Source organism: Platalea leucorodia, assembly GCF_965183815.1.
Source record: "Platalea leucorodia genome assembly, contig: HAP1_HAP1_SCAFFOLD_162, whole genome shotgun sequence".
In the NCBI taxonomy this organism is placed as follows: domain Eukaryota; kingdom Metazoa; phylum Chordata; class Aves; order Pelecaniformes; family Threskiornithidae; genus Platalea; species Platalea leucorodia.
This window is the reverse complement of record NW_028121385.1, coordinates 127,189-154,884: the sequence shown is the minus strand read 5'-3', so window position 1 is coordinate 154,884 and position 27,696 is coordinate 127,189. Positions and strand designations below refer to the sequence as shown.

Sequence of the window (27,696 nt, the reverse complement as noted above, 5' to 3'; positions counted from 1 at the left end):
GAAGAAGAGCCCAACCTCCAGACACCAGCATTGAGGAAATCCCCTTTTATTACAGAGGTGTGACATGGGAGGCCAGCTCTACCATCGGGCCAGGCACATATGCTTTAGGTCAGCCAGACTGGGTTTATGCCTCTGGAGAAGTGGACTGCATGCATACATTCCTGGACAAAAAGAATTCTCACAGATAAAATGCCCAAAGCACAGGAGATTCCTCAGATACATTGGAAATCATTTGTGAAGAGACATGGGCAGCTTATTGCTGCTGGAAGACTACTGATTGAATGAGCTTCTTCAGTGCGTCTTTGAGCTCCTGGTTCCTCATGCTGTACATGAGGGGGTTTGCTGCTGGAGGTACCATAGAATACAAAACAGCCACCACCAGATCCAAGGATGGGGAGGAGATGGCGGGGGGCTTCAGGTAGGAAAACATGCCACTGCTGATAAACAGGGAGACCACGGCCAGGTGAGGGAGGCACGTGGAAAAGGCTTTGTGCCTTCCTTGCTCAGAGGGGATCCTCAGCACGGCCCTGAAGATCTACACATAGGACAGCACGATGAAAACAAAACACCCTGAGTTCACTAAGATACTAACAACAAGAAGCCCAATCTCCCTGAGGCAGGAGTGTGAGCAGGAGAGCTTGAGGATCTGGGGGATTTCACAGAAAAATTGATCCAGAGTATTGCCCTTGCAGAGGGGTAGTGAAAATGTATTGGCCGTGTGCAGGAGAGAACTGAGAAATGCACTGCCCCAGGCAGCTGCTGCCATGTGGACACAAGCTCTGCTGCTCAAGAGGATTCCATAGTGCAGGGGTTTGCAGATGGCAACGTAGCGGTCATAGGCCATGATGGTGAGAAGGTAACACTCTGCTGCTACCAAGAAGGCAAAGAGAAAGAGCTCGTAAGCACATCTCATGTAGGAGATGTCCCTGGTGTCCCAGAGGGAATTGGCCATGGCTGTGGGGACAGTGGTGGAGATGGATGCCAGGTCGAGCAGGGCGAGGTTGAGGAGGAAGAAGTACATGGGGGTGTGGAGGCGGTGGTCACAGGCTATGGCAGTGATGATGAGGCCGTTGCCCAGGAGGGCAGCCAGGTAGATGGCCAGGAAGAGGCAGAAGTGCAAGAGCTGCAGCTCCCGCCTGTCTGTGAATGCCAGGAGGAGGAAGTGGGTGATGGAGCTGGTGTTGGACATCTGCTGCCTCTGTGCACGGGGTCCTGTTCCTACATGAAGAGTCAATGAAGCGTTAGGGGAGACTTCTCTGAGCAAAATCTAAGCCTTTCTCATACACCTTCACCCTGCTATACCACAGCCTCCACCCCACCTACTCCTTTTCCAGGAGACCTTCCTTCAGCTCAGTGGCTGCAGCCCTGGCTGAGCATAGTGTGGGGAGCAGGGCCTCTGCCCGCTGGCTGCTGAGGAGTCAGCCCTGCTCTGCAGCAGTGAGATCATGGGAACGGTCAGGGCAGGGGCCAGTCCTGGTGTTCAACTTTGTCAGATGAAACTGCTCCTAACGCAGAAGGGCCTGTCAGCATCTGCACTCCCAGTGCTAAGGAATGGGGATAGTGGATGGCAGTTTGAGAGTGTTTGGGGTTTTTTAATACTCCCCCCATCTCACCTGAGGAGTTTTCTTGGATGCCAGAAACCCTCAGCATTTCTGCTTCACTCAGGGAGAGCAGAGGGAGTCCTGCGAGGCAAAAAGATTGTCTGTGGCTTAGTGGAGACTGAGGGGAGCTGGTCTGTCCCTCTGACTTGTTCCCTCCAAGCTGCCTTGGGCTTGTTCTTGAGATGGGGGTGATCTCACTCTTGTGTTACCCTGAAAAAAAAAACAGACACTGCTGTGAGCAGAGGGATCCAGTGCAGACCACTAAATATCTCACCTTTTCTCAAGGTCTCAGCACCCCACTTCCACCCAAGGACACACATGGCTCATTTCACAAACCCAAAAGAACGTTCTCTGTCATAGCATCTCTGCACTTCTCCATGGGGATTTCAGATAACACAAAGGTGCTATAGGACAGGATTGCAACCTGGAGGGAAGTTGGGAAGGAAACCTCAGGGAGATAGCCAAGTCTCCTAATGATGGCATCTGATCAAGGGAAAACCAGCTTATTCTCCAGTCCCACACACTGCATTGCACACAGCCACAAAGGTTAGAGGAAAGCTGGGACACTTGTTCCCATGGACACACCTGCATGAAAGGACCCACAAAATCAGTGTGTGACTTTGCAGATGAAACTCCACTGCCCAAGGGATCCTGGCAGCAAGAATGACATAACAATCATAAAGACAAGTGGAGAAACAAGGAAAAATATACATTGAGGATCTGCCTGAGAGAGGCCAGGGCAGAGGCATTGGGGCACTCAGACAGCGTTCCCCTTCCCCAGCTGTGCACGCCACCTCCCAGACACCACCATTGCCGCGCAGCTGCTCTCAGCCCCTGTGCTCTGCAGAGGGAACTGGGCCCGTGGCTGCAGAGCTGCACCACGGCTCTGCTGGAGCTCTGGCTGCAGAGGAGGTGGTTCACACCTTGGAGCCCCCAGCCCTGAGGGCAGAGGCTTTGGTGGGTGGGAGAGGAGGCAAGGGGACTTGCTCAGAGGAAGGGGTCTGCACTGGAAGGGATCAAATGGAGTTTTCTGCGTTCTGCCTCCTACATACTTCTGGTTTTAGTTTCCTCTCATTCCCTCATCATATCCTTGCTGCCTGAAGATTCTCACCCTGGGAAGTGTTTCCCTGTCCCACGTCTTTTCCCTGTCAGTGCTCACAGACCCCATCCCAGACTCTGTGCACTCACCCTGGCCCTCCAGAAACCTGCCTGTTTGCAGGGCACTGGCTGGGTGCGTGTTCCTGTTTGCAGGTGGAAAAGGGCAGGTGAGAAGAACCCTGATGGGTCCAGCAGAGGTGATGCTGGTGCTGTCCATAGGCAGAGGAGTGGCTGAAGGCATGTTACGTGGCTTCTGACAGATCTACTGATCACTCAGTATTGCAGTTCAGGAGTCTCAGTGACTTATTAAAACTTCAGAGATCCTTTTCCATTGATCTTTTTCTCTCCCCTTCCCTACCCCCTGGAATAGGAAACTCAAAAGACACACTCAGAAAATCTCCTTATCGTTCTACTAATCCCTGCCTTGATCTTCTCCTTGAGACATCCCCTTGGAAATATTCTGGGGGTGATCTGGGCCTGTGAGCAGCCCTGACCCATGCAGCATCGTCTCAACAGCAGAAGGACCCTGCCTTGCTGGGGGTCACTCTTTCCACCCACAGCTTCTCCCTGCAGCACCGTGGTGAATTCCTCGGACAGGCTGCGTGCTGACCCTGGCAGGCGGCAGAGTCCCTGCCCCAGCACACAGCCCCCTGGGCTGCAGGGACCCTGCTCGGAAGGACAGCCCTGGGCACCCCTTGCTGCACACCCACCTTCACACCCCTGCAGCCATCCCTGGGAGAAGGCAGCCATCCTGCTCTTTCCCTCTGATGGTGCAGCAGGGAGTCCCTGCTCTGGAGCACATCCTCTGCCTCTACACCAGAGAATCTCTGAGAGTGGTACTTACAAATCTTGCAGCCTGTGCGACATGCCAGCTTTAGGAGATCCCACCAGGATCTGCAGATGCAATGCCCTGCAGCCACAGACTTTCTGTCTGTGAAGATTTCTCTCCTGGTGAGCTCTCAGCGTCTTCCCACTCCCAAATGCCTTTAACCTCTCTCTGCCTTGCTCCTCTCCCCTCGGTGCCTGCAGGCAGTGCCCTCAGCCCTGCTGCGCTTTGCAGAGGAGCTGCTCCTGGGCAGAGCTGTCTCTCTGCAGGGCTGCCCACTTGCCAGCAGCTCCCTCCGTCCCAGGAGCCCAGCCCAGCTCAGCAGCAGAGGCCCAGCCCAAGGCACCACTTTCTCTGCCCCTCTAGGCTCCCTCCAGGTGTCCCTGGGGCTCCAGGGGAACCTGCTGTGAAACAGGCTGAAGGCATCACTCATGTTCCCTCTCTCAGCTGAGGGGAGACAAGTATTCCTAGCACTGTCATTTCTCCTATGAGGAAAAGATTTGGGCATGAGAATCACCTTTCCTTGTCCCATCATTAGACAGGACACCTAGACAGTGACAGAAAAATTTACACTTTCTGAAAGAAGGAATTCACAGAGTCAATCGAGGCATCTCAATCAGGATCTGTAGTGCTGGTGGTGGAAAGGGACTCAGCTCCCTCCCATGCCTGCCACAAACCCAGAGGAGGTGGGATTCCTCTTGCCTCATTTCAGCTGTGCAGAACACAAGCACCTACATGTGAGTGTCCTGTCTCTGCACCCATGCTCATCATTGGAGAGGGATGCGAGGAGTGAGATGCAAATGTCTGGTGACATTTGAGGTGCCAGGGGTGGTCCAAGACATGGGCAGGGAACTGTAAACTGAAATGGAGCCGCTCATACAGACAGGGCAGGATCTGGGGGCATCCTCTTGGAGGCTGTTGAGAATTTCCTTTGGCCTTTTGAAAGGAGAGCTGATGCCCAAAAGAAGGGCAGTTGAACTTATTATGTTCAGGGCAGCTTACAGAGTTATTCATCTGAACAATTGGAGGGATGCGCCATAGGGAGAGCTCAGTCTCCCTCTTCTCCTTCCGCTGTATTTACCAGGTCTCCAGTAACTACACTGCCAGTTGTCTCAGGTTCAGCCCCACATTGCCTAACAGAATTTAGGGCAGCAACGCAATTTCCTGTTCAAATCCAGGCCCACAGAGCTACAGGAGATGCCAGGACTTGCAGGAACAGCAGAGGACCTCCAGGAAAGCAATTCCCATTCAGGGTGGGTGTGTGACAGACAGCCCAGATGGCATTGCAGGGAGTGCGATTTGCTGCCTGTGTGCCATTGACTGATGCCATCCGTCAGAGGTATCAGCCGTCAGATGCCATCAGAGAGGCAAGGTCTGCTCCTCCTCTACCCAGCAGCTGCAGGCATTGTGTGAACACAAAGAACATCACACCCATGATGGTACAGCCAAGGAACAGACCGCTCATTTTCACAATGTGCCTGGATACACCTTGTCTTCAAGGACAGCATCCTTCAAGCACAGCAATGATCCTCACAAAAACTCAGTTGAACCTGGAAAGGGAATGCAACGGGAACCAAGATGAGCTGTTGCTGCATCAGCAACGCTTAAAGAAGAAACAGAGAGAATGGGGGACCACTGCTGAATTTAGTAAGAGTAGGTGTAGATAGATCTATGTCCTCCTTGCCTGAGTTTCCACCAGCAAGGTCTCCCAGGCCTTTGAGCTTTGAGGCAGGACTCTGGAAAGGAACAGCCACTGGTAGATGGGGATCAAGCCAGGGGTTGCTTTGGCAAACCACACCCTTACCAGTCCATGGGACTGGAGAGGTTGTACCCAAGGGTGCTGGTCAGCAAGGTCAGCTCATGTGGATGACTGAGCACAGCCACCCCCCGCAGTGGGCATTCCCCATCTGCCAGCCTGAGGCATGCACACAAGATGGAAATGTCTGTATCATCCCTGCTTGGCACAGGAGGGACCTTCCTTCCTGCTTTATTCCCAGGACAATCCTCCTCCTCCTCCTCTTTCACCTGCAGACATCCACTGCTTTCCATTTTTGGGCTCACACATGGTTGTAAGGATCTGCTAACACCATCAGCCATCAGCCTGTTTCTCCCTGAAATCCCCCCGACCCCGTGTCCTAGACCTACACATGGCCAATCACTGCTGCTCAGGGCCACTCACTCTTCAGAAGAGGCCTTGAGCTTCCTGGATCTTCCTGGTGAATATTACAATCCTCCTAGCTCCCTCCAGAGCTCATGGTGAGCTTTCTTGGCAATAACTGGGCCTTTATGACCATCACATATGAAACTGTTGTCTTGTTATGACCTTCTGGGCAGAAAGTGTAGTCACAGAAAAGCACAAAATCAATTAAAATGGATGCCAAGTGAATTTCCAGTAAGCTCCCCCCATGGCTGTGGCTTCCTGGCAAGGAATCTGGCCTGAGAAGGGGATCCAGCCTCTGCCACTCTCTGGAGAGGGAAACCAACAGTGTCCATGCCAGTAGGGGACACAGAGGGTGACTTTTGCAAGACCACCCTTCATCTGAACCCCTTCAAACCTGTGGACTGGGGATCATGCTGTCTATTGCAAATACTGATCCCATTGGCGTTGCCCAGAGGGGCTACCACAGATGCACATTGCTCCCCTGCAGATATTGATATTTAGGCAGAGTAATGTTTTTGTCATTGTTGTTGTAGATGCTGATCTTCTTAGGGAAATCACACAAACACTTGAAGGAGAATTGGGGGATTACCACCTCAGTGGTCCTCCAGTGAACTGGTTCCTGTTTGCCATTGTCTTACTGCCATTGTGCAGGGTGTGGGGTAAAAGGCGCTGGGCAGAGGGGGAGAATCACTTTTTCTGGCTCTGCTCCTGCTCATACCGCCCAGCATGCTGTTGGCCGCCTTTGCTGCTGGCTCCTGTCTTGCCTGATGAAACTCAGGGAGCAGCAGAGTCATTTCCACAGAGCTGCTGCCCAGCCACGCAGCTCCTGGCCTCCGTCACTGCAGCCTATAGTTCCTCTGCTCAGCCCTTGGGTCTTTTGAGAAGCTGTATGCTACATTTGCTTTTGGCTTTCTCCAGTCCTGATGACCTTCCAAAATGTATCAGAGTAGCCCTGCTATGACATCGCCCTGGTCTCTCAACAGCCTTGGATTCATCCCATTTGCTCCAATGGACTACTAAGGGTTGAGGTTACCCACGTAACTCCTGACTTGGTCTCTGTCCACTGCTGGGTTTCTGGGGTTCTGCCTCTTAGGCACGTGAAAGTGAGAGACCTTGCTGGCGAAGATAAAGGCCAAGAGTGCCTCACACCTATCTGCACCTACTCTTAGCAAATTCAGCAGTGCCCACACATGAGCTTCATTTCTTCTTTCACTGTTCCTGAAGTAGTACCAGCTCATCGTTGTGCCCTTGAACTCCCTTGCAAGTGTCAGCGCTATGGGAGCTCTGGTTTTTCTCAAACCAACCGTATTTCTGAATTCCTCCTTTGTTTTCATCCTAGCATCCACCTCTTGGATGCTTCCTTTTTTGCTGTGGAGCTTCCCCATGAGTTTCCTGTTTCCCCAAGCTTCTCTCCTGATAGCTCTGCTTGTTTTCCTGACTATTGGTATGCACAGGCTGGTACGTGAAAGACACTGTCCTTGAAGACCAGCTGTACTGAGCTCTGCTGCCCTTCTGTGCTGCTCACATGGACTCCCCCACTAGAAGTCGCAAGACTAGGCCAAAGTCTGCTCCTCTGAGCTCTAGCATCTGCCTTCTTCTGTTCTCCTTCCCCTGGGGAGGTGAGACCCCACTATTTCATGGTCGTGACAGCCAAGGCTGACACTGGCTTTCATATCCATGTCCACCGCTTCCTTCTACAGAGTAACAGATGCATCTTGGACCACTTCCTGAACCCCAAATGTCACCAGGTGTTTGTGTCTGAACTGCTCACTCCTGGTCTCCATCTCCATTAGCACCATGGGAGCTGAGACAAGGAGCTCACATGCAGGTGCCCATTTTGTGCCCACCTGAACTGAGGCAAGAGGAATCCCAGCTTCTGTGGGTCTCCGGTCTGCATGGGAGTGACCTGAGAGCCTTTCCAGTCCCAGGACTACAGACCCAGGATGAGATGCCTCAGCTGACTCTGCTGAACCCCCTCCCTCAGCAGAGGTAAAGGAAATCCCTCCCTGTGACTGTCTGGGTGTCCTGTCTAATGCTGAGACAAGGAAAAGTGATTATAGGACCTAAACCTGACTCTGGAAAGAGAAATGACAGTGCTGGGAATAATTGTCTCCCCTCAGCTGAGAGAGGGAACATCAGTGATGCCTTCAGCCAGTTTCACAGCAGGTTCCCCTGGAGCCCCAGGGACACCTGGAGGGAGCCCAGAGGGGCAGAGAAAGTGCTGCCTTGGGCAGGGCCTCTGCTGCTGAGCTGGGCTGGGCTCCTGGGATGGAGGGAGCTGCTGGCAAGTGGGCAGCGCTGCAGAGAGACAGCTCTGCCCAGGAGCAGCTCCTCTGCAAAGGGCAGCAGGGCTGAGGACACTGCCTGCAGGCACCGAGGGGAGAGGAGTGAGGCAGAGAGAGTTTAAAAAAAAAACTGGAGTGGGAAGACGCTGAGAGCTCACCAGGAGAGAAATCTTCACAGATAGAAAGTCTGTGGCTGCAGGGCATTGCATCTGCAGATCCTGGAGGGATCTCCTAAAGCCGGCATGTCGCACAGGCTGCAAGATTTGTAAGTACCACTCTCAGAGATTCTCTGGTGTAGAGGCAGAGGATGTGCTCCAGAGCAGGGACTCCCTGCTGCACCATCAGAGGGAAAGAGCAGGATGGCTGCCTTCTCCCAGGGATGGCTGCAGGGGTGTGAAGGTGGGTGTGCAGCAAGGGGTTCCCAGGGCTGTCCTTGCGAGCAGGGTCCCTGCAGCCCAGGGGGCTGTGTGCTGGGGCAGGGACTCTGCCTGCCAGGGTCAGCACTCAGCCTGTCAGAGGAATTCACCACGGTGCTGCAGGGAGAAGCTGTGGGTGGAAGGAGCAGCCCCCAGCAAGGCAGGGTCCTTCTGCTGTTGAGTGGGTGCTGCATGGGTCAGGGCTGCTCACAGGCCCAGATCAACCCCAGAATATTTCCAAGGGGATATCTCAAGGAGAAGATCAAGGCAGGGATTAGTAGAACGATAAGGAGATTTCCTGAGTGTGTCTTTTGAGTTTCCTATTCCAGGGGGTAGGGAAGGGGAGAGAAAAAGATCAATGGAAAAGGATCTCTGAAGTTTTAATAAGTCACTGAGACTCCTGAACTGCAATACTGAGTGATCAGTAGGTCTGTCAGAAGCCACGTAACATGCCTTCAGCCACTGCTCTGCCTATGGACAGCACCAGCATCACCTCTGCTGGACCCATCAGGGTTCTTCTGACCTGCCCTTTTCCACCTGCAAACAGGAACATGCACCCAGCCAGTGCCCTGCAAACAGGCAGGTTTCTGGAGGGCCAGGATGAGTGCACAGAGGTTGGGATGGGGTCTGTGAGCACTGACAGGGAAAAGACATGGGACAGGGAAGCACCTCCCAGCAGGAAAATCTCCAGGCAGCAAGGATATGATCTGGGAATGAGAGGAAACTAAAACCAGAAGTATGTAGGAGGCGGAACGCAGAAAACTCCATTTGATCCCTTCCAGTGCAGACCCCTTCCTCTGAGCAAGCCCCCTTGCCTCCTCTCCCACCCACCAAAGCCTCTACCCTCAGGGCTGGGGGCTCCAAGGCATGAACCACCTCCTCTGCAGCCAGAGCTCCAGCAGAGCCGTGGTGCAGCTCTGCAGCCACGGGCCCAGTTCCCTCTGCAGAGCACAGGGGCTGAGAGCAGCTGTCGGGCAATGGTGGTGTCTGGGAGGTGGCGTGCACAGCTGGGGAAGGGGAACGCTGTCTGAGTGCCCCAATGCCTCTGCCCTGGCCTCTCTCAGGCAGATCCTCAATGTATATTTTTCCTTGTTTCTCCACTTGTCTTTATGATTGTTATGTCATTCTTGCTGCCAGGATCCCTGGGGCGGTGGAGCTTCAGCTGCAGAGTCACACACTGATTTTGTGGGTCCTTTCATGCATTTGTGTCCATGGGAACAAGTGTCCCAGCTTTCCTCTAACCTTTGTCGCTGTGTGCAATGCAGTGTGTGGGACTGGAGAATAAGCTGGTTTTCCCTTGATCAGATGGTGTCATTAGGACACTTGGCTATCTCCCTGAGGTTTCCTTCCCAACTTCCCTCCAGGTTGCAATCCTGTCCTATAGCACCTTTGTGTTATCTGAAATCCCCATGGAGAAGTGCAGAGATGCTATGACAGAGAACGTTCTTTTGGGTTTGTGAAATGAGCCCTTTGTGTCCTTGGGTGGAAGTGGGGTGCTGAGACCTTGAGAAAAGGTGAGACATTTAGTGGTCTGTGCTGGATCCCTCTGCTCACAGCAGTGTCTGTTGTTTTTTTTTTCAGGGTAACACAAGAGTGAGATCACCCCCATCTCAAGAACAAGCCCACGGCAGCTTGGAGGGAACAAGTCAGAGGGACAGAGCAGCTCCCCTCAGTCTCCACTAAGCCCCAGGCAATCCTTTTGCCTTGCAGGACTCCCTCTGCTCTCCCTGAGTGAAGCAGAAATGCTGAGGGTTTCTGGCATCCAAGAAAACTCCTCAGGTGAGATGGGGGGAGCTTTAAAAACCCCAAACATTTCAAACTGCCACCCGCTATCCCCGTTCCTTAGCACTGGGAGTGCAGTTGCTGACAGGCCCTTCTGCGTTAGGAGCAGTTTCATCTGACAAAGTTGAACACCAGGACTGGCCCCTGCCCCACCGTTCCCATGATCTCACTGCGGCAGAGCAGGGCTGACTCCTCAGCAGCCAGCAGGCAGAGGCCTTGCTCCCCACACTGTGCTCAGCCAGAGCTGCAGCCACTGAGCTGAAGGAAGGTCTCCTGGAAAATGAGTAGGCGGGGTGGAGGCTGTGGTAGAGCAGGGTGAAAGTGTATGAGAAAGGCTTAGATTTTGCTCAGAGAAGTCTCCCCTAATGCTTCATTGACTCTTCCTGTAGGAACAGGACCCCGTGCACAGAGGCAGCAGATGTCCAACAGCAGCTCCATCATCCAGTTCTTCCTCCTGGCATTCGCAGACACACGGGAGCTGCAGCTCTTGCACTTCTGGCTCTTCCTGGCCATCTACCTGGCTGCCCTCCTGGGCAACGGACTCATCATCACTGCCATAGCCTGTGACCACCACCTCCACACCCCCATGTACTTCTTCCTCCTCAACCTCGCCCTGCTCGACCTGGCATCCATCTCCACCACTGTCCCCAAAGCCATGGCCAATTCCCTCTGGGACACCAGGGACATCTCCTACATGAGATGTGCTTACCAGCTCTTTCTCTTTGCCTTCTTGGTAGTAGCAGAGTGTTACCTTCTCACTATCATGGTCTATGACCGCTACGTTGCCATCTGCAAACCCCTGCACTACGGAATCGTCTTGAGCAGCAGAGCTTGTGTCCACATGGCAGCAGCTGCCTGGGGCAGTGCATTTCTCAGTTCTCTCCTGCACACGGCCAATACATTTTCACTACCCCTCTGCAAGGGCAATGCTGTGGACCAGTTCTTCTGTGAAATCCCCCACATCCTCAAGCTCTCCTGCTCACATTCCTACCTCAGGGAGGCTGGGCTTCTTGTGGTTAGTGTCTTTGTGGCCTTTGTGTGTTTTGTTTTCATCGTGCTGTCCTATGTGCAGATCTTCAGGGCCGTGCTGAGGATCCCCTCCGAGCAGGGGCGCCACAAAGCCTTTTCCACGTGCCTCCCTCACCTGGCCGTAGTCTCCCTGTTTGTCAGTACTGGCATCTTTGCCTACCTGAAGCCCCCTTCCATCTCCTCCCCATCCTTGGATCTGATGGTGGCTGTTTCCTACTCAGTGGTGCCTCCAGCAGTGAACCCCCTCATCTACAGCATGAGGAACCAGGAGCTCAAAGATGCTCTGAAGAAGCTCATTCAATCCGTAGTCTTTCAGCAGCAATAAGCTGCCCATGTCTCCTCACAAGTGATCTCCAGCGTATCTGGGGAATCTCCTGTGCTTTGGTCGTTTTATCTGTGAGAATTCTTTTTGTCCAGGAATGTCTGCATGCAGTCCACTTCTCCAGAGGCATGAACCCAGTCTGGCTGACCTAAAGCACATGTGCGTGGCCCGATGGTAGAGCTGGCCTCCCATGTCACACCTCTGTAATAAAAGGGGATTTCCTCAGTGCTGGTGTCTGGAGGTTGGGCTCTTCTTCCAAAGCTGAGGTCAGGAACAGGATAAACCATTGCCCCCGTGAGTCTGTTCTGCTGTGCTTGGTTTCTCCATGGGCTGAGGGCAGTAGGGCTCAGGGCAATGTGTTAGGGAATGGGACTGGAGGGAGCTTTCAGTTACTGGAGTGAGCCTCCCTATTTGTCCACTTGCAGCACTCTCCACTCTGCACAGGTTTATGGGTGACTTTTGCTGCACGGCCATTTTTGCCTCCTCCTGCTGGGCTCAGGGCCTGCGCTGGGGGAATGGCCAGCCCTGCTCGACCTCTCTCCTTGTCCAGACCCTGGCAGACCCCGGAGCAGGGATGTCTGCAAAACCCCACATGGTGTGCAGATAGGGCTGATTATGTTCCAGGACCTGGGGGAAGCTGTCTGAAATAGGAGGAACAGAAGGGGGACAGGGCACAAAGGGACGTCATGGAGATCATGCAAGAGAAGCTGTTCCTCACACTGAATACACCCTTTGCTCCCCAGTGCCAACAAGGCACTGACAGGGGCCATGAAGCAGGTGCCAGGGGGTGACCTCCTGGAGTTTGGGGCTGCAAGAAAAGTCAAGAGCAAATAGAAGAGCGTCCATTGCTGTGTTAGAGACCACGGCTGAACAAGGCAAATGCAGGGCTGCTGCTGAACAACAACAGTGATCTAATAAACAGGAGACACCAATGGGGCTGAGGGACTCAAGGCCTTCTGTGCCTGAGTCTTTACTCCCAGGTCTCTGTGCTCAATGAAGGGGTTCAAGGAGGAGAGCACGTATTGGCAGGAACCTCATGAAATCCCGCAAGGACAAATGCCAGTTTCTGCCCCTGCAGGGGACTCACCCTGGCAATGGCACAGGCTGGGGGCTGCCTGGCTGGGAGCAGCCCTGTGGGAAAGGTCCTGGTGGTCAGCGAGCTGGACAGGAGGAGGTCGTGTGCCCTGGCAGCAAGGGAGGCCACGAGCATCCTGGGCTGTGTGATCAGGAGCATGGCCAGGAGATGGAGGGAAGGGATTCTCTGGAATATTCCATCCAAATTTCAGATCCTCAATTCAGGAACAATACTGGCAAGCTGGAGTGGTTTTAGCAAAGGTCCCTGAGGACAGCCAGGGACTGGAGCACTTTGCCGGTGAGGAGAGGCTGAGGGAGCTGGGCTTGTCCATCCTTGAGAAGGGAAGGCTGAGGGGGAGCTCATCCTGGCCTGCCAGTCCCTACAAGGAGGATATGGAGAATACAGAGCCGGGGTCTTCACCATGGTGCATGGTGGGAAGACAAAAGACAATGGGAGGAAGGTGAAAGAGAAGAGGTTCAGCCAGGACATAAGGAAACCTTTTTTCCCCATGAGCTCAGCCAAGTGCTGGAACAGGTTACCCAGAGAGGTTCTGCAGTCTCTGTCCTTGCGGGTTTTCAAACTTGGACTGAATCAAGCCTTGAACGGCTTGGGTCTGATCCTGCTTCTGAGAGGGTGGGCTGCAGCCTTCCTGAGGTCCCTTCAACCTCAGTTCTCTTACAAACCTATGAAGCTGGGCCCTGTTTCTAACTGGAGCAGAGCAGATGTTTATGGGACATGAATCCTCCCGCGCTGTAAGTGACCATCTAACCCAACATCTAGGGCAGTGAAGAGAGGTCGACACCTCAGTGTGACTCGCTCTGTGCAAAGACTGAGGAGTCCTGGGCAGGGAAGGTTCTGGGGACATGGGGCTCTGTGCAAGACACAAAAGGATCTTCTTTTAATGCCTGTAGGCCTGTCAGATGTCAGTTAATGTCAATGAAAATGGAAGCAAGAAGAACTGAAGAGAAAGATCCAAAGCAAAGAAAGATGTCAACACATTTCTCAGCTTTTCTTCAGTCTGTTGTGGTTTAACCCAGCAGCGATAATGGAACCAGAGCTGGCTTCAGCATGCAACGATCCAACACCACTCACCATCTCTCCTGCCCTGAAGGACTGTTATGCCAGGTCGAGCCCAAAGTCATGGACCAAAGGAACTCAGCAGACACTTTAGAGGGATGGCCCATAGACCAAGGGACTGATCTCTGTGTGTTTATATCAAAAGAGAGGAAAAGTGGTGGTGATTCATTGGAATGTATTGGAAAGTGTGGGACCTGGGCATGAGGTATATGGTATAGAATATGGGGTGGATACTGTCCTTGGTTTGGCTGGCATAGAGTTAATTTTATTGGGTTTTTTTTCCTGGTATCTGGTATAGTGCTGTGTTTTGGATTTAGTATGAGAATAATGTTGAGAACACAGTGATGTTTTAGTTGTTGCTGAGTAATGCTTACACTAGTCAAGGACTTTTTAGCTTCTCGTGCTCTGCCAGCGAGAAGCTGGGAGGGGACACAGCCAGGACAGCTGACCCAAACTGGTCAAGGGGATATTCCATACCATATGACATCATGCTCAGTATATAAACTGGGGGGAGCTGGCCAGGGAGGGAACCATTGCTCAGGAACTGGACGAGCATCAGTCAGTGGGTGGTGAACAATTGCATTATGCATCACTTTTTTTGTATATTCTTTTATCATTACTATTATTCTTGTTATTATTATGATGATTTTCTCTTCCTTTTCTGTCTTATTAAACTGTCTTTATCTCAAGCCATTAATTTTACTTTTTTTTTTTTTTTTTCCCCTCTATTCTCTCCCCCATCCTGCTGGGGAGGGTGAGGAGTGAGCCAACACCTGTGTGGTGTTTAGCTGCCTGCTGGGTTAAATCACGACAGTGTCTTTGGAGGGGATTTCTTTTTTTTTTGAAAGGAAGGTGTTTTCCAGAACTGGGAATGGACGTAGGACACAAATGTCTTCAGCTACAGGGACACAGACACCTGGTGCCAGTAGAGATGCCCTGGGAACCCCTGCCCAGCCTCCACCTGCAGCCTGCAAGGTGCTCTGGTCTCCCCCAGGCCCTCTGGGATAGATGCCAATCCCAGGCCAGCACCTCAGCTACACTGAGACCCCTGAAAGTGGCACTGCCTTTTTGTGGTCCGACAACTGATGTCTGCCTGGAAAGGTGCACAATTCTTTTTTTTTTTTATAATTAAAAAAAAAAAAAAATACGAGCACATTTGCATCAGCTGAATCACTGGAGTACTTTCAAGAAACAACAATGTTTTCCCACCATGACAGGATAGGAATTTCCTGGAAGTGTACTAATGGCAGGAGAAGAAATATTGATCTTCGCCTGGACTTGTCTTACCACTACTCTGTCTAGTATCTCATCTCCCTCATCATTCAGGTGTTTCCACCTCTCCTGAGTAAGTGGCCATGCCTAAGGACATCTTCTCAGCAGACTCTCTGGATGCATGCCCTTCCCATTGTTGTCAGGTTTCCTCCTCCGCTTGCTCTTGGATCATTCAGATGCCTCTCAACTTTTTGGTTTCTGCTTTGAGCTTTAGGGAGTTAGAGACTTGCCCCATTTTTCAGGAGTCTAATTAACTCTTTAGTCAACACCTTAATCATGTGTTTATATCTTTGCTTTCTTATCTGTCTAAAAGTGTTCTTGTACAGAAATCCCTTGTAAAAGGCGGACCACGTTAGCTGCTGCTTGGACTCAGCAGACAGCTGAGGAGAGAGTTTTCAAGCTGATTAAATGGCATCATGTTTAACTTTTGTTTGTTGGCAATGAAGAGAAACCTTTCAGTGGCTGTGTGCAGCCCAGTTCTCTAAGGAAAGCAGGTGGGAGCTGGTGCAAAGGAGCTGTAACATCCATCTGCAGAGCTCAGTCGAGAAGTCTGGTATGAGGAAAGGGATGCAAGTCCCAGGTGGCCGATGAGGGAACTGGTGGGCTTGGGGAGGTGAGGAGCAAGGTCGTCCAGGCAGACCTCAAGGGACTACTTTTCCTTCCCTTCCAGACCTCCTGACGAATCATCTTAGATCAATATCCACTGGAGCATGCTGCTTCTTCAGTAGGCTGAAAAATTAGACAAAATACCCTTAAGAAGCAAAACTCGTTTTTTTTACTGAACTCTTCCTCTTTGCCTACCCCACTGAAACAGCTCCAAGTAGCTGTACAAGACATGAAGACTTGAAAAAAAGTGCAGGAACAGCAAGGCACAGTAGGGCTTTCTGCATTGTAATGAGCCCCAGGGTGCATTTGGTGCTGAGTCCTTGAGCCTGAGATACTGAGGGGAGATTTGCACAAACCTTTCCAGAAGTCAAAGTCAGAAGCAAAACCCAAAGTACCCTGAAGCATTAAGGGGTCCCTCTGAGGGCCATTACTGACAAGGCCTCCCCATGGACTCGTTAGAGCAGAAAATTGGAGGCAGTGCTGGCAGGCAGGCAAAGGCAGAGTGCAAGCGGCTCTGATGCTTTCTCAAGCCTTGATGTGTTTCTCAAGCCAAACCCCAAGCCCTGACCCTTGATCGTGTCCCTCATGTGTGGCTCAGGGCTCTTCCTGGGGCACTGGGATGTGGGCTGTGCAGTGCCAAGTAAAGGACAACGGTATCACACTGCCTGGCCTCTCTGCCAGCGTGCAAGGAGGCAAGGAGGCTCCGGTGGCATGAGGACAATGTGTCTCCTCACAGGCCTTGGTGTCAGAGGCATCAGCCATAGCCCAGGGGACCAAGGCCTCCGTTCTGTCAGGGACTTCTCAGCACCCTTGGCCATCTCTACCGCAGGCTGTCATAGGCTGTCCCACGCCTATGGCTGTTTCTCTTCACGCTGTAGACACCCAACCCGCTTCCACGCTGCAGCATCTTCCTCCCTGTACTGATGTCTCTCTGTCCTCACTGGTGACTCTTCTTTGAAACAGACTCATTTCCTGATCCAGACTCCCTCTGGGTGACCTCTTGCACCACAGCACTGCCCTTGGAGTGACATTGCTTTCTTCCTCATGTCCAGTCTGGACCTCCCAAACTGCAGGTTTTGCTGGTTTTCATTCTTCAAGCTCTTTCCCAGGTGCCACCACCTCTGAAAGCAACTTTCAAGCTGTCGTGACCTACATGATCCCACACTCCCCAGATCTTCCGATTCACTAGGCCTAAGAAGCCCAGGTCTCTCAGTCTCTCTACACATGGCCCCTAACCCCAACTTGGCAGACCTCTGGATCATCTTCAGTTTCTTGCCATTCCTCCAGAATGGGGAGCCCCACACTGGGACACACTATTCCAGATGTGGCCACACCAGTGCTGAGGCAAGACGGATGACAACTCCCTTTGTCTGATGGCCATGCTTCTCCCAGTGCGGCCCAATATGCACATGGGTATGTTCACGTTTAGCACCATCACTGGCTGCAATGGCACCCCTTGTAATGCCCAGGCCCTTTTCTTTGAGGTTGCTCCTCATCCAGCCGAGTCTGAGCCTGCCTTGATGAGGACATACTAGTGAAATGAAATTGCAAGCCAAGACAGGTATTACCACGGAGGGCATCCCAGAAATACCACATGAGGGTACAAAGCAAGACAAACCATATCTGATGAGAAAAGGGTAACCAGAGGTGGACTATTTGTATGGGAGGGCATGAGCATGATCAAAGGGAAGAACTTGGGAGGGGCAAAAGAGGGAAAAAGAAAATACAAGGTGAAGGCAAGGACATGGCCAGGGCTGTTCAGGGGTACCTGCCAAGCAGCCCTTCACCTGCAACAGGCTGATTGGAGTGGGACAAGAAAGCTGCACTTGCTCTGACCATAGTTATGCCTGACTGACTTCCATGGTCATGGGGAACTTGAGTGCTTTCCCTCAAATCCTCAAGAGAAAAGCCATGGTGGCTGGAAACACGGAATCGTTCAGGCTGCAAGTGACCTCCGGAGGTTTCCAGTCCACCTCCTGCTGACAGCAGGGTCACCCGTGGGGTCACACCAGGTTGCACAGGACTTCATTCACGTTGGGCTTCAAACCCACCAAAGATGGAGATGGCACCTCCTCTCTGGGAAACCTTGATCATTGGCCCTCATCATCCCATCATGCACAACAGGGAAGAGCCTGACTCTTCCGGATCACCTCCTGGTGGGTGTGGGAAGGCTGTTCCAATGGTCTCCCCAAAGCCTTCTTTTTTTCCACTGAGTCAACAAATCCAGCTTTCTTAATCTAGGAAAATTGCAAAATGACAACACTGTGACAGCGATTAGAGGAGATGTTTCTGTTTACTTTTGGAGAGACCTTAAGGTACAGTTTTAACCCTCATGTCTTCAAAGGATGGCCCCCGTTGAGCAAGAGTCCCTCGCTTGTGCAAATCACCAGACGTTGCCCAGCACGTGGGTCAGTGCACCTGGCATTAGGTATTGAAAAGTTAAGCTGCTGAGCCTGTGTTAAGTACAATTCCCTGAAGTGCCATAGATGACTATAGGAGGAGATGACACCATCCTCTGTACTGCTCCTTCCTCCTCGCTGTCAAAGGAGACCAGGCAATAAACTCATCTTTTTAGACATTGCAGTCATAAAAGTCTATGTTGGAATAAGTTAATTCCCCTGAATTTGCTAGATCAGCTGAAGTATTGGGTGTGGGAGCATTGTGTCAAGGACTGGACATTTACTTCAGCAGACCTGATCTGCAGACAGCTGCCTTGTTACTCAAAACTACATTTCTGACCAATATTCAAGATTTTATACCAAAGTAGAAGAGAGGTAATTTGAGGCAGTTAAGTTGGACTTTATTTCAGGCATGTTTTTGTTCTAACCAGGAGGTTAATGGAGATGTGTCACTTGATAGAGAAATAAAGCCATTATTGTTCTTTTGATTGTCTTCCACCTATTTTCTGTCATTTCCTAAAGGCTAAGAGGTTCAACAAAGATCTGCCACCAAAATAATCAGGAAACCAGGTTTAGAAGCAAGGAGAAGTTGCATCAGAACTGGAGGAGGGTGAAGCTTGTTGAGACTTGGGTGTGCCATGGAGACATGAAGCCCTCTGCTTGTTGCTTTCTGTCTCGGTTTCCACACGTAGAAAATGCCATAGTGGTATTCACCAGGGTTTGTAAAGTGCTTGTAGGTCATTTGAAAGGCATTGCTAGGTAAGGCCTTCTTATGGTGATGTATTGCAGGAGAGAACCTGGTGTGATATTCATTTCAGGATTCTTTACACTGCTAAGAAAGAAAGGTTGCATTCCTGCAAATGTATCATCATCATGTGTTTGCCCTCCCCACCCCTGTCCCCTTCCAAAATCCACCTACAAAAACTCTTGTCAGGTGGAAAAGTGTTGCCTGAAGGTGATCACCCTTCTCTTCAAGCGTGCCTTGAGGGCATCTTTCATCATCTGGTTCCTCAGGCTGAAAAGAAAGGGACTCATCAAAGGAGTTACCACTGTGTTGAGAAGGGCCGCTGCCTTGTTGTAGGACATGTGGTGACCTGAAGGCTGGGCATACATGGATATGCAGCTGCCGTAGCCCAAGATGACAAAGGTGAAGTGAGAGGAGCATGTAGAGAATGCCTTGTGCCGTGAGGAAGCTGAGGGCAACCTAAGTATGGTGTTAATGATATAAAGGTAGGGCACTGCTGTCATGCCCAGTGAGCCAAGTAGGATGATGGATGAGGCCATGAAGGTGATCAGCTCAACAATCTGTGTTTGTGCCCAGGACAACTTGATCAAAAGCACACTGTCACAGAAGAAGTGGTCAATACGATTGGCATTGCAGAAGGGCATCCTGGCAACCAGGACAGTGGAGACAATGGTGGCCAGGAAGCCTGCAGCCCACGAGCCCAAGAGGAGCTGAAGGCAAAGCTGACCGTTCATGAGCATGGGGTACTGCAGAGGGTGGCATATGGCCACATAGCGGTCATAGGACATGAGAGCCAGAAGGACAAACTCGATGTAGCCCAGAAGGGAGTAGAAGTAGCCCTGAGTTAAGCAGCCTGGGAAGGAAATGGCTTTGCTGCCCATCAGCAAGTTTCCTATGGCTTTGGGTATGATGGATGTAGTGATGAAGATGTCCAAGCAGGAGAGGTTACAGAGGAAAAAGTACATGGGCCTGTAGAGGTCTCTTCCAGGCAGAACGAGGGCAATGATCAGCAAGTTTCCCACTAAGATCACCAGGTACGAAGCAGGAGAGGGATTGCCATTAGGCGCTGCTGATGGTGGCGGGAGGGGAAGCCCAAGAGAAGGAACTCTGTGACAGGTGTGTGGTTCAACATTTCTGCATTGGAGCTGCAGTGAGCAAGGGCAGATGGTCAGTGGAGGAAACAACGCTTGAGGAGGTTACAAGAAGATGAGTCAGAGCGAAAGAATGTAGAAGGATGAGAAAAGGTATACACGGAGATATTCATGCAAAGGCTGGAAGGAAAACAGAAGAGAGGAGAGAAGAATCAAGCTAGAGCAAGAAGGCCCCATTTTACGCACTAGGAGCAAATGTAGTACGGGGGTTAGAGCAGGGATCCACTATAAACATGATGCAAGTTATTGTATTTGAGCTCTTTACCCAACAGTCCCTTTACAGGCAGTGGGGAAAAAATAGATGTTTCTCAACTGGTTTTATTCTAATCTATTTAAAGGTATCCTTTAGGATGAGCTACAATGCATTCTAGTGCAAGAATAAAACAGCTCAGCCAAGTGCCTTTAACCTTTTGATTAGGACAGAAGCAGAGAGAAGGCGGCATGAAGATGGTGACAAATGCGGAGGCGTGTGGGAAGGAAAGGTAAGAAGGCGAGTGAGAGAAGAGGAAAGTTTTATTCCCTGGGAAAGGTTTGGTTTTCAGGGAAAACCAAAGCCAAAGAGGGAGAAGACAAACATTCAGTGTTTAAAACTAGTCCATTTTCAGGACTGTCCTTCCATCCACGCTTGAACTTTGTCGGGTAGAACAGAAAGCTTTATAAACAGATTCCTCCTCTGTCACTGACAACTTTCCTGCTGAAAAACAGTTTTGATAAACCTTTCTGGCTGTCGGAGGGAAAAAGAAAAGAAGATTTGAAAAGCAGCAGAGAAGAGGGGAATAAACAAAGGAAAAACCTTTGAAACAAGGAAAAAAAAAGAGCATAACAGGATTGAAAAAGATGGGGGGGTAGGGAGGCGGAGAAGGGAAATTCATTCAGTTGGGGGATAAAAATTACCTTGTAGAGCAAACAAATAAAGAAACTAAATAAACTAATAGGAAATTGAGCCTTCTCCCTCCTGTGGTGTTTGGTTCTTTGTTTCTTTTTCTGTTTTTCTTTTCTTTCCTGTGGAATGAAGCCTGGTTTGGTAAGGAGTTCATCCTTACCAAGTCAAGAATTTATTATCTGAGGGCTTGGAACGTTTGAATTCCTGGTGCAGCGCTTCTTTCCAAACAGCCTTCCCCTATGCGGGCCATCTCCTTCCTGTCCTGCTGGTTTTGCTCACAAAACCTACACAAGCCTGAAAACCTCAGACCCATCGGGCTCTGTGCAGCTTAGCTGAGATGGGCCAACAAGCCCACATCAAAGGAAGGGGCAGAGATCCTGACACAGGTCTCGCTTCCCAAGAAATATCACAGGGAAAGGAGGAATGTCAAAGGAGGGTAGCAGGTAAGAAGGCAGGCAGGCCAGGAATTAAAAACAGCCAAATCAATGAAAACCGAGGTGAAATGTGACAAACCACTGACATGAATCTATGATGTGCTGGGAGCATTAGCGGGGGGAAAGAGAAGCCCAGCAGACTTTGTGTGAAGCACCATCTCCTTTCCTCCCACAACCCCTAAAGAACAGTCTATCAGGGCTCCTTTCAAGGCCCTTGTAAAGCCTTTGTGGGTCAGCTGGGAATGCCATTTGTGCTGAGGCACTTCCTCCAGACTGAAGGAGTCTCCCATTTTTCTTCCCCTGTTGTGGAGAACATTTCTAAGGCCTTCGGTATGTTCCCTGAGGATTCATGGCCTTGGGTGCTAAAGGGTTCCTCAGCAGAGCAGCTCTGAGAGGGTGAGGGGAGATTAATGACAATGATAGCTGGTAGCTCGGTGACCTAATCCCTGCAGAAGTCAAGACCCATTCTGAAAAGTATTCTGTGAGGGAGAAGCACCAAATCTTAAAAGGTGCTGTCAAGAGATGTTTAACGGTGAAAGCAGCTTCTGTGGAGTGACTTCCATGCTACCCGCCTTGTCTTTATAATGTTGGACACCTAAAGGATAGGTGGTTTTTAGTGTCAGAGTAATCTCCTTAGTTTTCCTTGGGTTTGTCAATGAAGTTCAGGACACAGTTCAACTTATTGCAGAAATGGATTTCTAAAGGTAGAGGAGAGGAGCGGATTCCTCTTCTGCACTTGCAAGGGGAGCCCTGACTGACCAATCGACACCTGGCCTCTTCATTGCAGACCTCTGGGAGATTTGCAGAGATCATTCATTGCTGCCTAAGGGCCACCTGACTGTCTCCTTCCAGTCCAGAAGGAAGCCGGTGTCCTGAGGGTTTGGTGCTAAAACTGGAACCACTGTGAAGGCCTCTCAGCCCATCTTAGTGCATGTCAAAAAAGGACAAGGTATCTCTCTTTGGGTGGAATTGTTCCCCTAAAGCTGAGAGAGAGGAATCTCATTCTTCAAGGCTTTGGGAGTCTCCTCCTTGATGACATGGAAGAAGACTTTCCTTCTCCCTGAGTACAGACAGGCTCTTAGTCCCTCTTTCTCCACAGGGCTCATGAAAATAGGACCTCCTTTGCACTCCATGTCGGCAGGCCAGCCCCATCCTCTGGCACTCTCTGGCAGAGCACAAACCTCTGCCCATGGACTTCTTCCTGATCTCCCGACTTCACAGTGGACTGGCTGACCCTGCACTTGTCTAAACTGGGCCCCAGATCACTTCTCCTTTCAACCCCTTTCTTCCTTTCCCAGTGCAGGCAGGGGGTGTAGAGCAGGGGCTGATAGAACCCACTGCTCCCTCCATTTCCTCACAAGTCTTCCAGGAAAGATGGACCCATGCCTTTGCACTTCCAGCCAACGCGCCACTTTGTGACGAGCTGGCACACAGAGATGTTTAGCCAGTCTTCCCGCACCTCGAGACCCATTTTGACCACAGCACTTTGTTTGCAATGGGTTGGCAGTCGGGGGAAGTGAAGAATGCAGAGAGTGTGATGTGAGTAATTGTCCATATTACACACATCCACCCGGACTGGAAGAGTGAAACCATGTGCACCACCGAGGGTGATGGTTAATTCACAAGCAGGGTGGCTCCTCTTCTGTGTGAGGCCAGATTGCAGGGACGAGGGGCCCATGAGCGTCCATCACTCAAGACCCAAATGCAGGACCCGAGACTTAGCCCTGTTGGACCTCCTACAGTTGGCCTCGGCCCATCGACCCAGCCTGTCCAGATCCCTCTGTAGGGCCTTCCTACCCTCCAGCAGATCAACACTCCTGCCCAACTTGGTGTCGTCTGCAAACTGACTGAGGGTGCACTCGATCCCCTCATCCAGTCATTGATAAAGATAATAAACAGAACTGGTCCCAATACTGAGCCCTGGGGAACACCACTTGTAACCAGCTGCAAACTGCATTGAACTCCATTCACCACCACTCTTTGGGCCTGGCCATCCAGATAGTTTTTTACCCAGCAGAGAGTACACCCATCCAAGCCATGAGCAGCCAGTTTCTCCAGAATGCTGTGGGAAAGAAAATCAAATGGTGCCAAACACGCAGTTGTGCTGGAGAGCCCTGGCATCTTGCATAGCACTACAGGCCTGTATTTGGCCATTGAGTAGCTGCCCTGAATTAGGTTAGGCAACGTAGGGATGTCCACGGGCGTTGTGCCATTACAGTCCATGGTGATCTAGTATATGCAGCTGATGGAGAAGATGGCTGATGGCTATGGCAATGGCTACATCTGCCCCCCTGACTACCTCAATAGGCTGCCCTGAACATAAGGGGTAGGGAAAAGTTCAGATGTCCTAAACATGGGCATCTGCTGTTGGCCAAAGGAAGTCCCCTCTAAGCTCAAGCATGATGCCTCCAGATACTGCCCTCTCTGTGAACCGCTGCATAACAGCTTGTAGTTACCTGCACATACCTCGGACCACCTCTGACACCTCAGATGTCACCAGGTGTTTGAGTCTGAACAGCACACTCCTTGCCTCCATCCCCAGCAATTACCATGGGAGCTGAGACAAGAGGCTCCCAGGCACCAGGTTCCTATTTCGTGTCCACCTGAACGGATGCAAGAGGAATACCACCTCCTGTGGGTTTGTGGCAGCCATAGATGAGAGCTGAGGTCCCTTCCAGCCCCAGGACTACAAACAAAGGATGAGGAGCCTCAATTGACTCAGCTGAATCCCTTCCCGCAGCAGGGGTAAAGGAGCTCTGTCACTGTCCAGGTTTTCTGTCCCATACCAGAAGTAAGGAACGGTGATTCTCATGCCCAATTCTCTCTCTGATAGGAGAAATTGCATTGCTGGAAAGAAGTATCTCTCCAGAGGTGGGAGAGGGGCCACAAGTTATTACTTCAGTCTGTTTCACAGCAGGTTTCCCAGGAGCCCCAGGGACACCTGGAGGGAGCCCAGAGGGGCAGAGAAAGTGGTGCCTTGGGCTGGGCCTCTGCTGCTGAGCTGGGCTGGGCTCCTGGGATGGAGGCAGCTGATGGCAACCAGGCAGTGCTGCTGAGAGACAGCTCTGCCCAGGAGCAGCTCCTCTGCAAAGTGCGGCAGGGCTGAGGGCACTGCCTGCAAGTGCTGAGAGGAGATGAGTGAGGCAGAGAGACTACAAAGGCAGCCTGGAGTGGGAAGATGCTGAGAGCTCACTGCATGGGAGAGATCTTCACATCCCTGTATATGGTAAGTCCCTGGTTGCAGGACAATGTAACTGGTGTTCCTGGAGGGATCTCCAAAAGCTGCTACATCCCACAGCCTATGGGATTTTCAGGATGACTCTCAGAGTTTCTCTAACGTAGAGGATGAGGACGTGCTGCAGAGGAGGACTTCCCTGCTGCACCATCAGAAAGAAAAGGCAATACAGCTGCCTTCCTCTGGGGTTTTGAGGATCAGTGCGCACCTGTGGGTGCCCAGGGCTGTCCTTCAGAGCAGGGTCACTGCACCCCAGTGGGCTGTGCACCAGGGCAGGGACTCTGCCGTCTGACCGGGTCAGCACTCAGCCTGCCCAGGGAGCGCCCTTCAAAGCTGCGGGGAGAACCTGTGGGTGGAAGCAGGGCAGGATCCCTCTGCTGCCCAGAGGGTGCAGCGTGGGTCAGGGCTGCTCAGACTTCTACATCACCCAAAGGACATTTGCAGAGGGTCATTCTAAAGAGGGATGTCAAGGTAGGGGATTGCCTGAAAGGGAAGAAATCCCTGCTTTGAGTTTTTCCACTCTTGGTTGTCTGGGTGGGCAGTAGGAGATGGGAATTTATGTCTCTGCTCTGGAGTAGGCAATGAGACCCCAGTTCTCACTAGGACTTGTCTGAGCTGTTGCTTAGCCCCTGCACACACAGAGATGCCCCTGGGCAATGCCCTGCTGCCAGGAGGTGCCTGCAGGGCAGAGCTTAGCACACAGCAGGTGGGATGGCCTCTGTGAGCATGAAAAGGGAGAAGATGTGGGTATCAGGCATCTCCCTGCCATCCCCTGCAGTACAGATGCTTTCCTTTGAGCAACCCCCTGGTCTCCTCACTCACACAGCAGAGCCTCTGCCCTTAATGGCACAGAGACATGCTCATGATTTACCTTCCCAAGCAGCCTGACCACCAAAGAGAGTTAAAACTCAAGGGTCTCTCTCTGTCTCCCTCTCCTGCCTCCCTTGGCAGGGCTCCTTTGGCATGTTCTCCTCTTCTCCCTGACGCCCTTCTCACTGTTACACTCACTGGTGTGGGGGGTGAGGATTCACGTGCAGCTCAGACACCAACGCTGTGTGTGCTGTCATGCACATACGGCCATGGAGGAAAAGCATCCAGCTCGCACCCTGTTCACCTGTGGGGCTCTGGGTACTGCAGTGTGTGTGGCTGGCAGTGATCTCACCCTCCCTTCAGGACATAACAAATTCAGGACAGTTGATTCTGTCCTTGGGAGGTCCTGCTGGGCTGCAGGCTGCCCTCCCGTGGGGCACAGCTCTCCCAGGGCATCTCTATGTTTTGCAGGAGCCCCATGGAGAATGCTGCTGGGTGGCTGCATGTGGGCAGCTGTAATGAGCCCTCTGTGTCCCTGGTTGGGAGGGCAGAGCTGAGATCCTCCTCAGGTACGGTGAGATGGAGTGAGGGCGTTGGAGATCTGCACTGGGAAACTGGATTCCTCTGCTCCCAGCACTGGCTTCTTTCTTTTGGGGGGAACATCCAAGTGCGATAGTCCTCCAGGTGGAAGAGCTGCCAGCACAGGGCAGCTGAGAGCAGGGCTGATGGACAGAGCAGCTGTCCTCACTCTGCACTAAGGGACAGTCCCTTTGCCCAATCTCAGGACCCACAAGGTTTCCCTTGCAGTGCAGCAGAAATGCCAGGCATTGCTGCATTCAAACCACTCCTCAGCTGTGCTGGGGCAACTAGAACAGAAGGCACAACCCAAACTCCCCACAGCTCTGCTCTACAGTCAGGTGAATCGAGAGCCACAATGCTGAGAAGTTTTCTTATATCACAAGCAGATTTAATCTGAGATCACTCCGAGTTCCTATTTACCTACTGCTGTAGGGCAGGACTGAATCCTGCAGAGTCCCCAGCAGAGCCTCCTGCTCCCTGGGGCACCCTCAGCCAGCACCAACCAGAGCTCACCAAAGGTCTTCTGGAGAAGTGAAAGGCAGTTTGGGGGCTTTCTATAAGAAAGTGAGTAGATTTTTCACAAACCAGTCTGCCCTAACTTCTCCCTTCTTTTACCTCCTTGAACAGATCCCCATGGGCAGAGGGACACAATGTCCAACGGCAGCTCCATCACCCACTTCCTCCTCCTGGCCTTCGCGGACACACGGGAGCTGCAGCTCTTGCACTTCTGGCTCTTCCTGGCCATCTACCTGGCTGCCCTCCTGGGCAACGGCCTCATCATCACCGGCGTAGCCTGTGACCACTGCCTCCACACCCCCATGTACTTCTTCCTCCTTAACCTCTCCCTCCTCGACCTTGGCTGCATCTCCACCACTCTCCCCAAAGCCATGGCCAGTTTCCTCTGGGACACCAGGGCTATCTCTTACTTGGGATGTGCTGCCCAGCTCTTTCTGTTTGTATTTTTGATTTCAGCAGAGTATTTTATTCTCACCATCATGGCCTATGACCGCTACGTGGCCATCTGCAAACCCCTGCACTACGGGACCCTGCTGGGCAGCAGAGCTTGTGTCCACATGGCAGCAGCTGCCTGGGGCAGTGGGTTTCTCCATGCTCTCTTGCACACTGCCAATACATTTTCCCTCCCCCTCTGCCAAGGCAATGCTGTGGACCAGTTCTTCTGTGAAATCCCACAGATCCTCAAGCTCTCCTGCTCACACTCCTACCTCAGGGAAGTTGGGCTTCTTGTGGTCAGTGTCTTTGTGGACTTTGGGTGTTTTGTTTTCATTGTGCTGTCCTATGTGCAGATCTTCAGGGCCGTGCTGAGGATCCCCTCACAGCAGGGACGCCACAAAGCCTTTTCCACGTGCCTCCCTCACCTGGCCGTGGTCTCCCTGTTTCTCAGCACTGGCGTGTTTGCTCAACTGAAGCCCCCCTCCATCTCCTCCCCATCCCTGGATCTGGTGGTGGCAGTGATGTACTCATTGGTACCTCCAACAGTGAACCCCCTAATCTACAGCATGAGGAACCAGGAGCTCAAGGATGCCTTATGGAAACTGATCCAGTGGATGCCGTTTCACTGACAATAACCTGTCTTCCCTCCTCTGCCTGTTTCCCTGAGTGTATCTTAGGCCACAAGTTTACTTTTTTTATCCTGTGATAATTCTACTTAGGGATAGTTTTCTGGTTTTATACTCCTGTGGAAGTTTGATCCTGTTGTGTCTGACCCTTGCAGAACACCATGTCAGATGTGGCCCATCAAATTGTAGCTCTTCAAGAAAAGGGCACCTCCTGGGTGCAGTGCCTGAAGGCTGGGCTCTTCTTCCAAAGTTCCTTCCAAGAAAATGTCCAAGGAATTGGTCTTTTAATGTTTCCGGTCTCCTTGTGTTCTCAGTCATTTTGGGGTTAAGCTC

At 51.7% G+C, this 27,696-nt stretch overlaps 2 protein-coding genes and 2 pseudogenes across 4 annotated transcripts; 2 read left to right on the top strand and 2 right to left on the bottom strand.

The window, feature by feature from the left end:
• Window positions 1-253: 253 nt before the first annotated feature.
• On the bottom strand, window positions 254-1,189 carry LOC309603662 (olfactory receptor 14J1-like; annotated as a pseudogene). The gene has a single exon. The product of its transcript is annotated as an olfactory receptor 14J1-like (transcript).
• Window positions 1,190-10,587: 9,398 nt separating this feature from the next.
• Window positions 10,588-11,523, top strand: LOC309603661 (olfactory receptor 14J1-like; the record flags this gene model as incomplete). Its single annotated transcript, XM_082338605.1, has 1 exon — window positions 10,588-11,523. The coding sequence occupies one exon, from the start codon at window positions 10,588-10,590 to the stop codon at window positions 11,521-11,523; it is 936 nt and encodes a 311-aa protein (XP_082194731.1).
• Window positions 11,524-18,879: 7,356 nt separating this feature from the next.
• On the bottom strand, window positions 18,880-19,826 carry LOC309603660 (olfactory receptor 6T1-like; annotated as a pseudogene). Its single transcript has one exon. The product of its transcript is annotated as an olfactory receptor 6T1-like (transcript).
• A 6,610-nt stretch (window positions 19,827-26,436) lies between these two features.
• Window positions 26,437-27,366, top strand: LOC309603659 (olfactory receptor 14A16-like; the record flags this gene model as incomplete). The annotated part of the gene is made up of 1 exon (XM_082338604.1): window positions 26,437-27,366. One exon carries the CDS (start codon window positions 26,437-26,439, stop codon window positions 27,364-27,366), a length of 930 nt encoding a protein of 309 aa, XP_082194730.1.
• Between the last annotated feature and the right edge of the window lie 330 nt (window positions 27,367-27,696).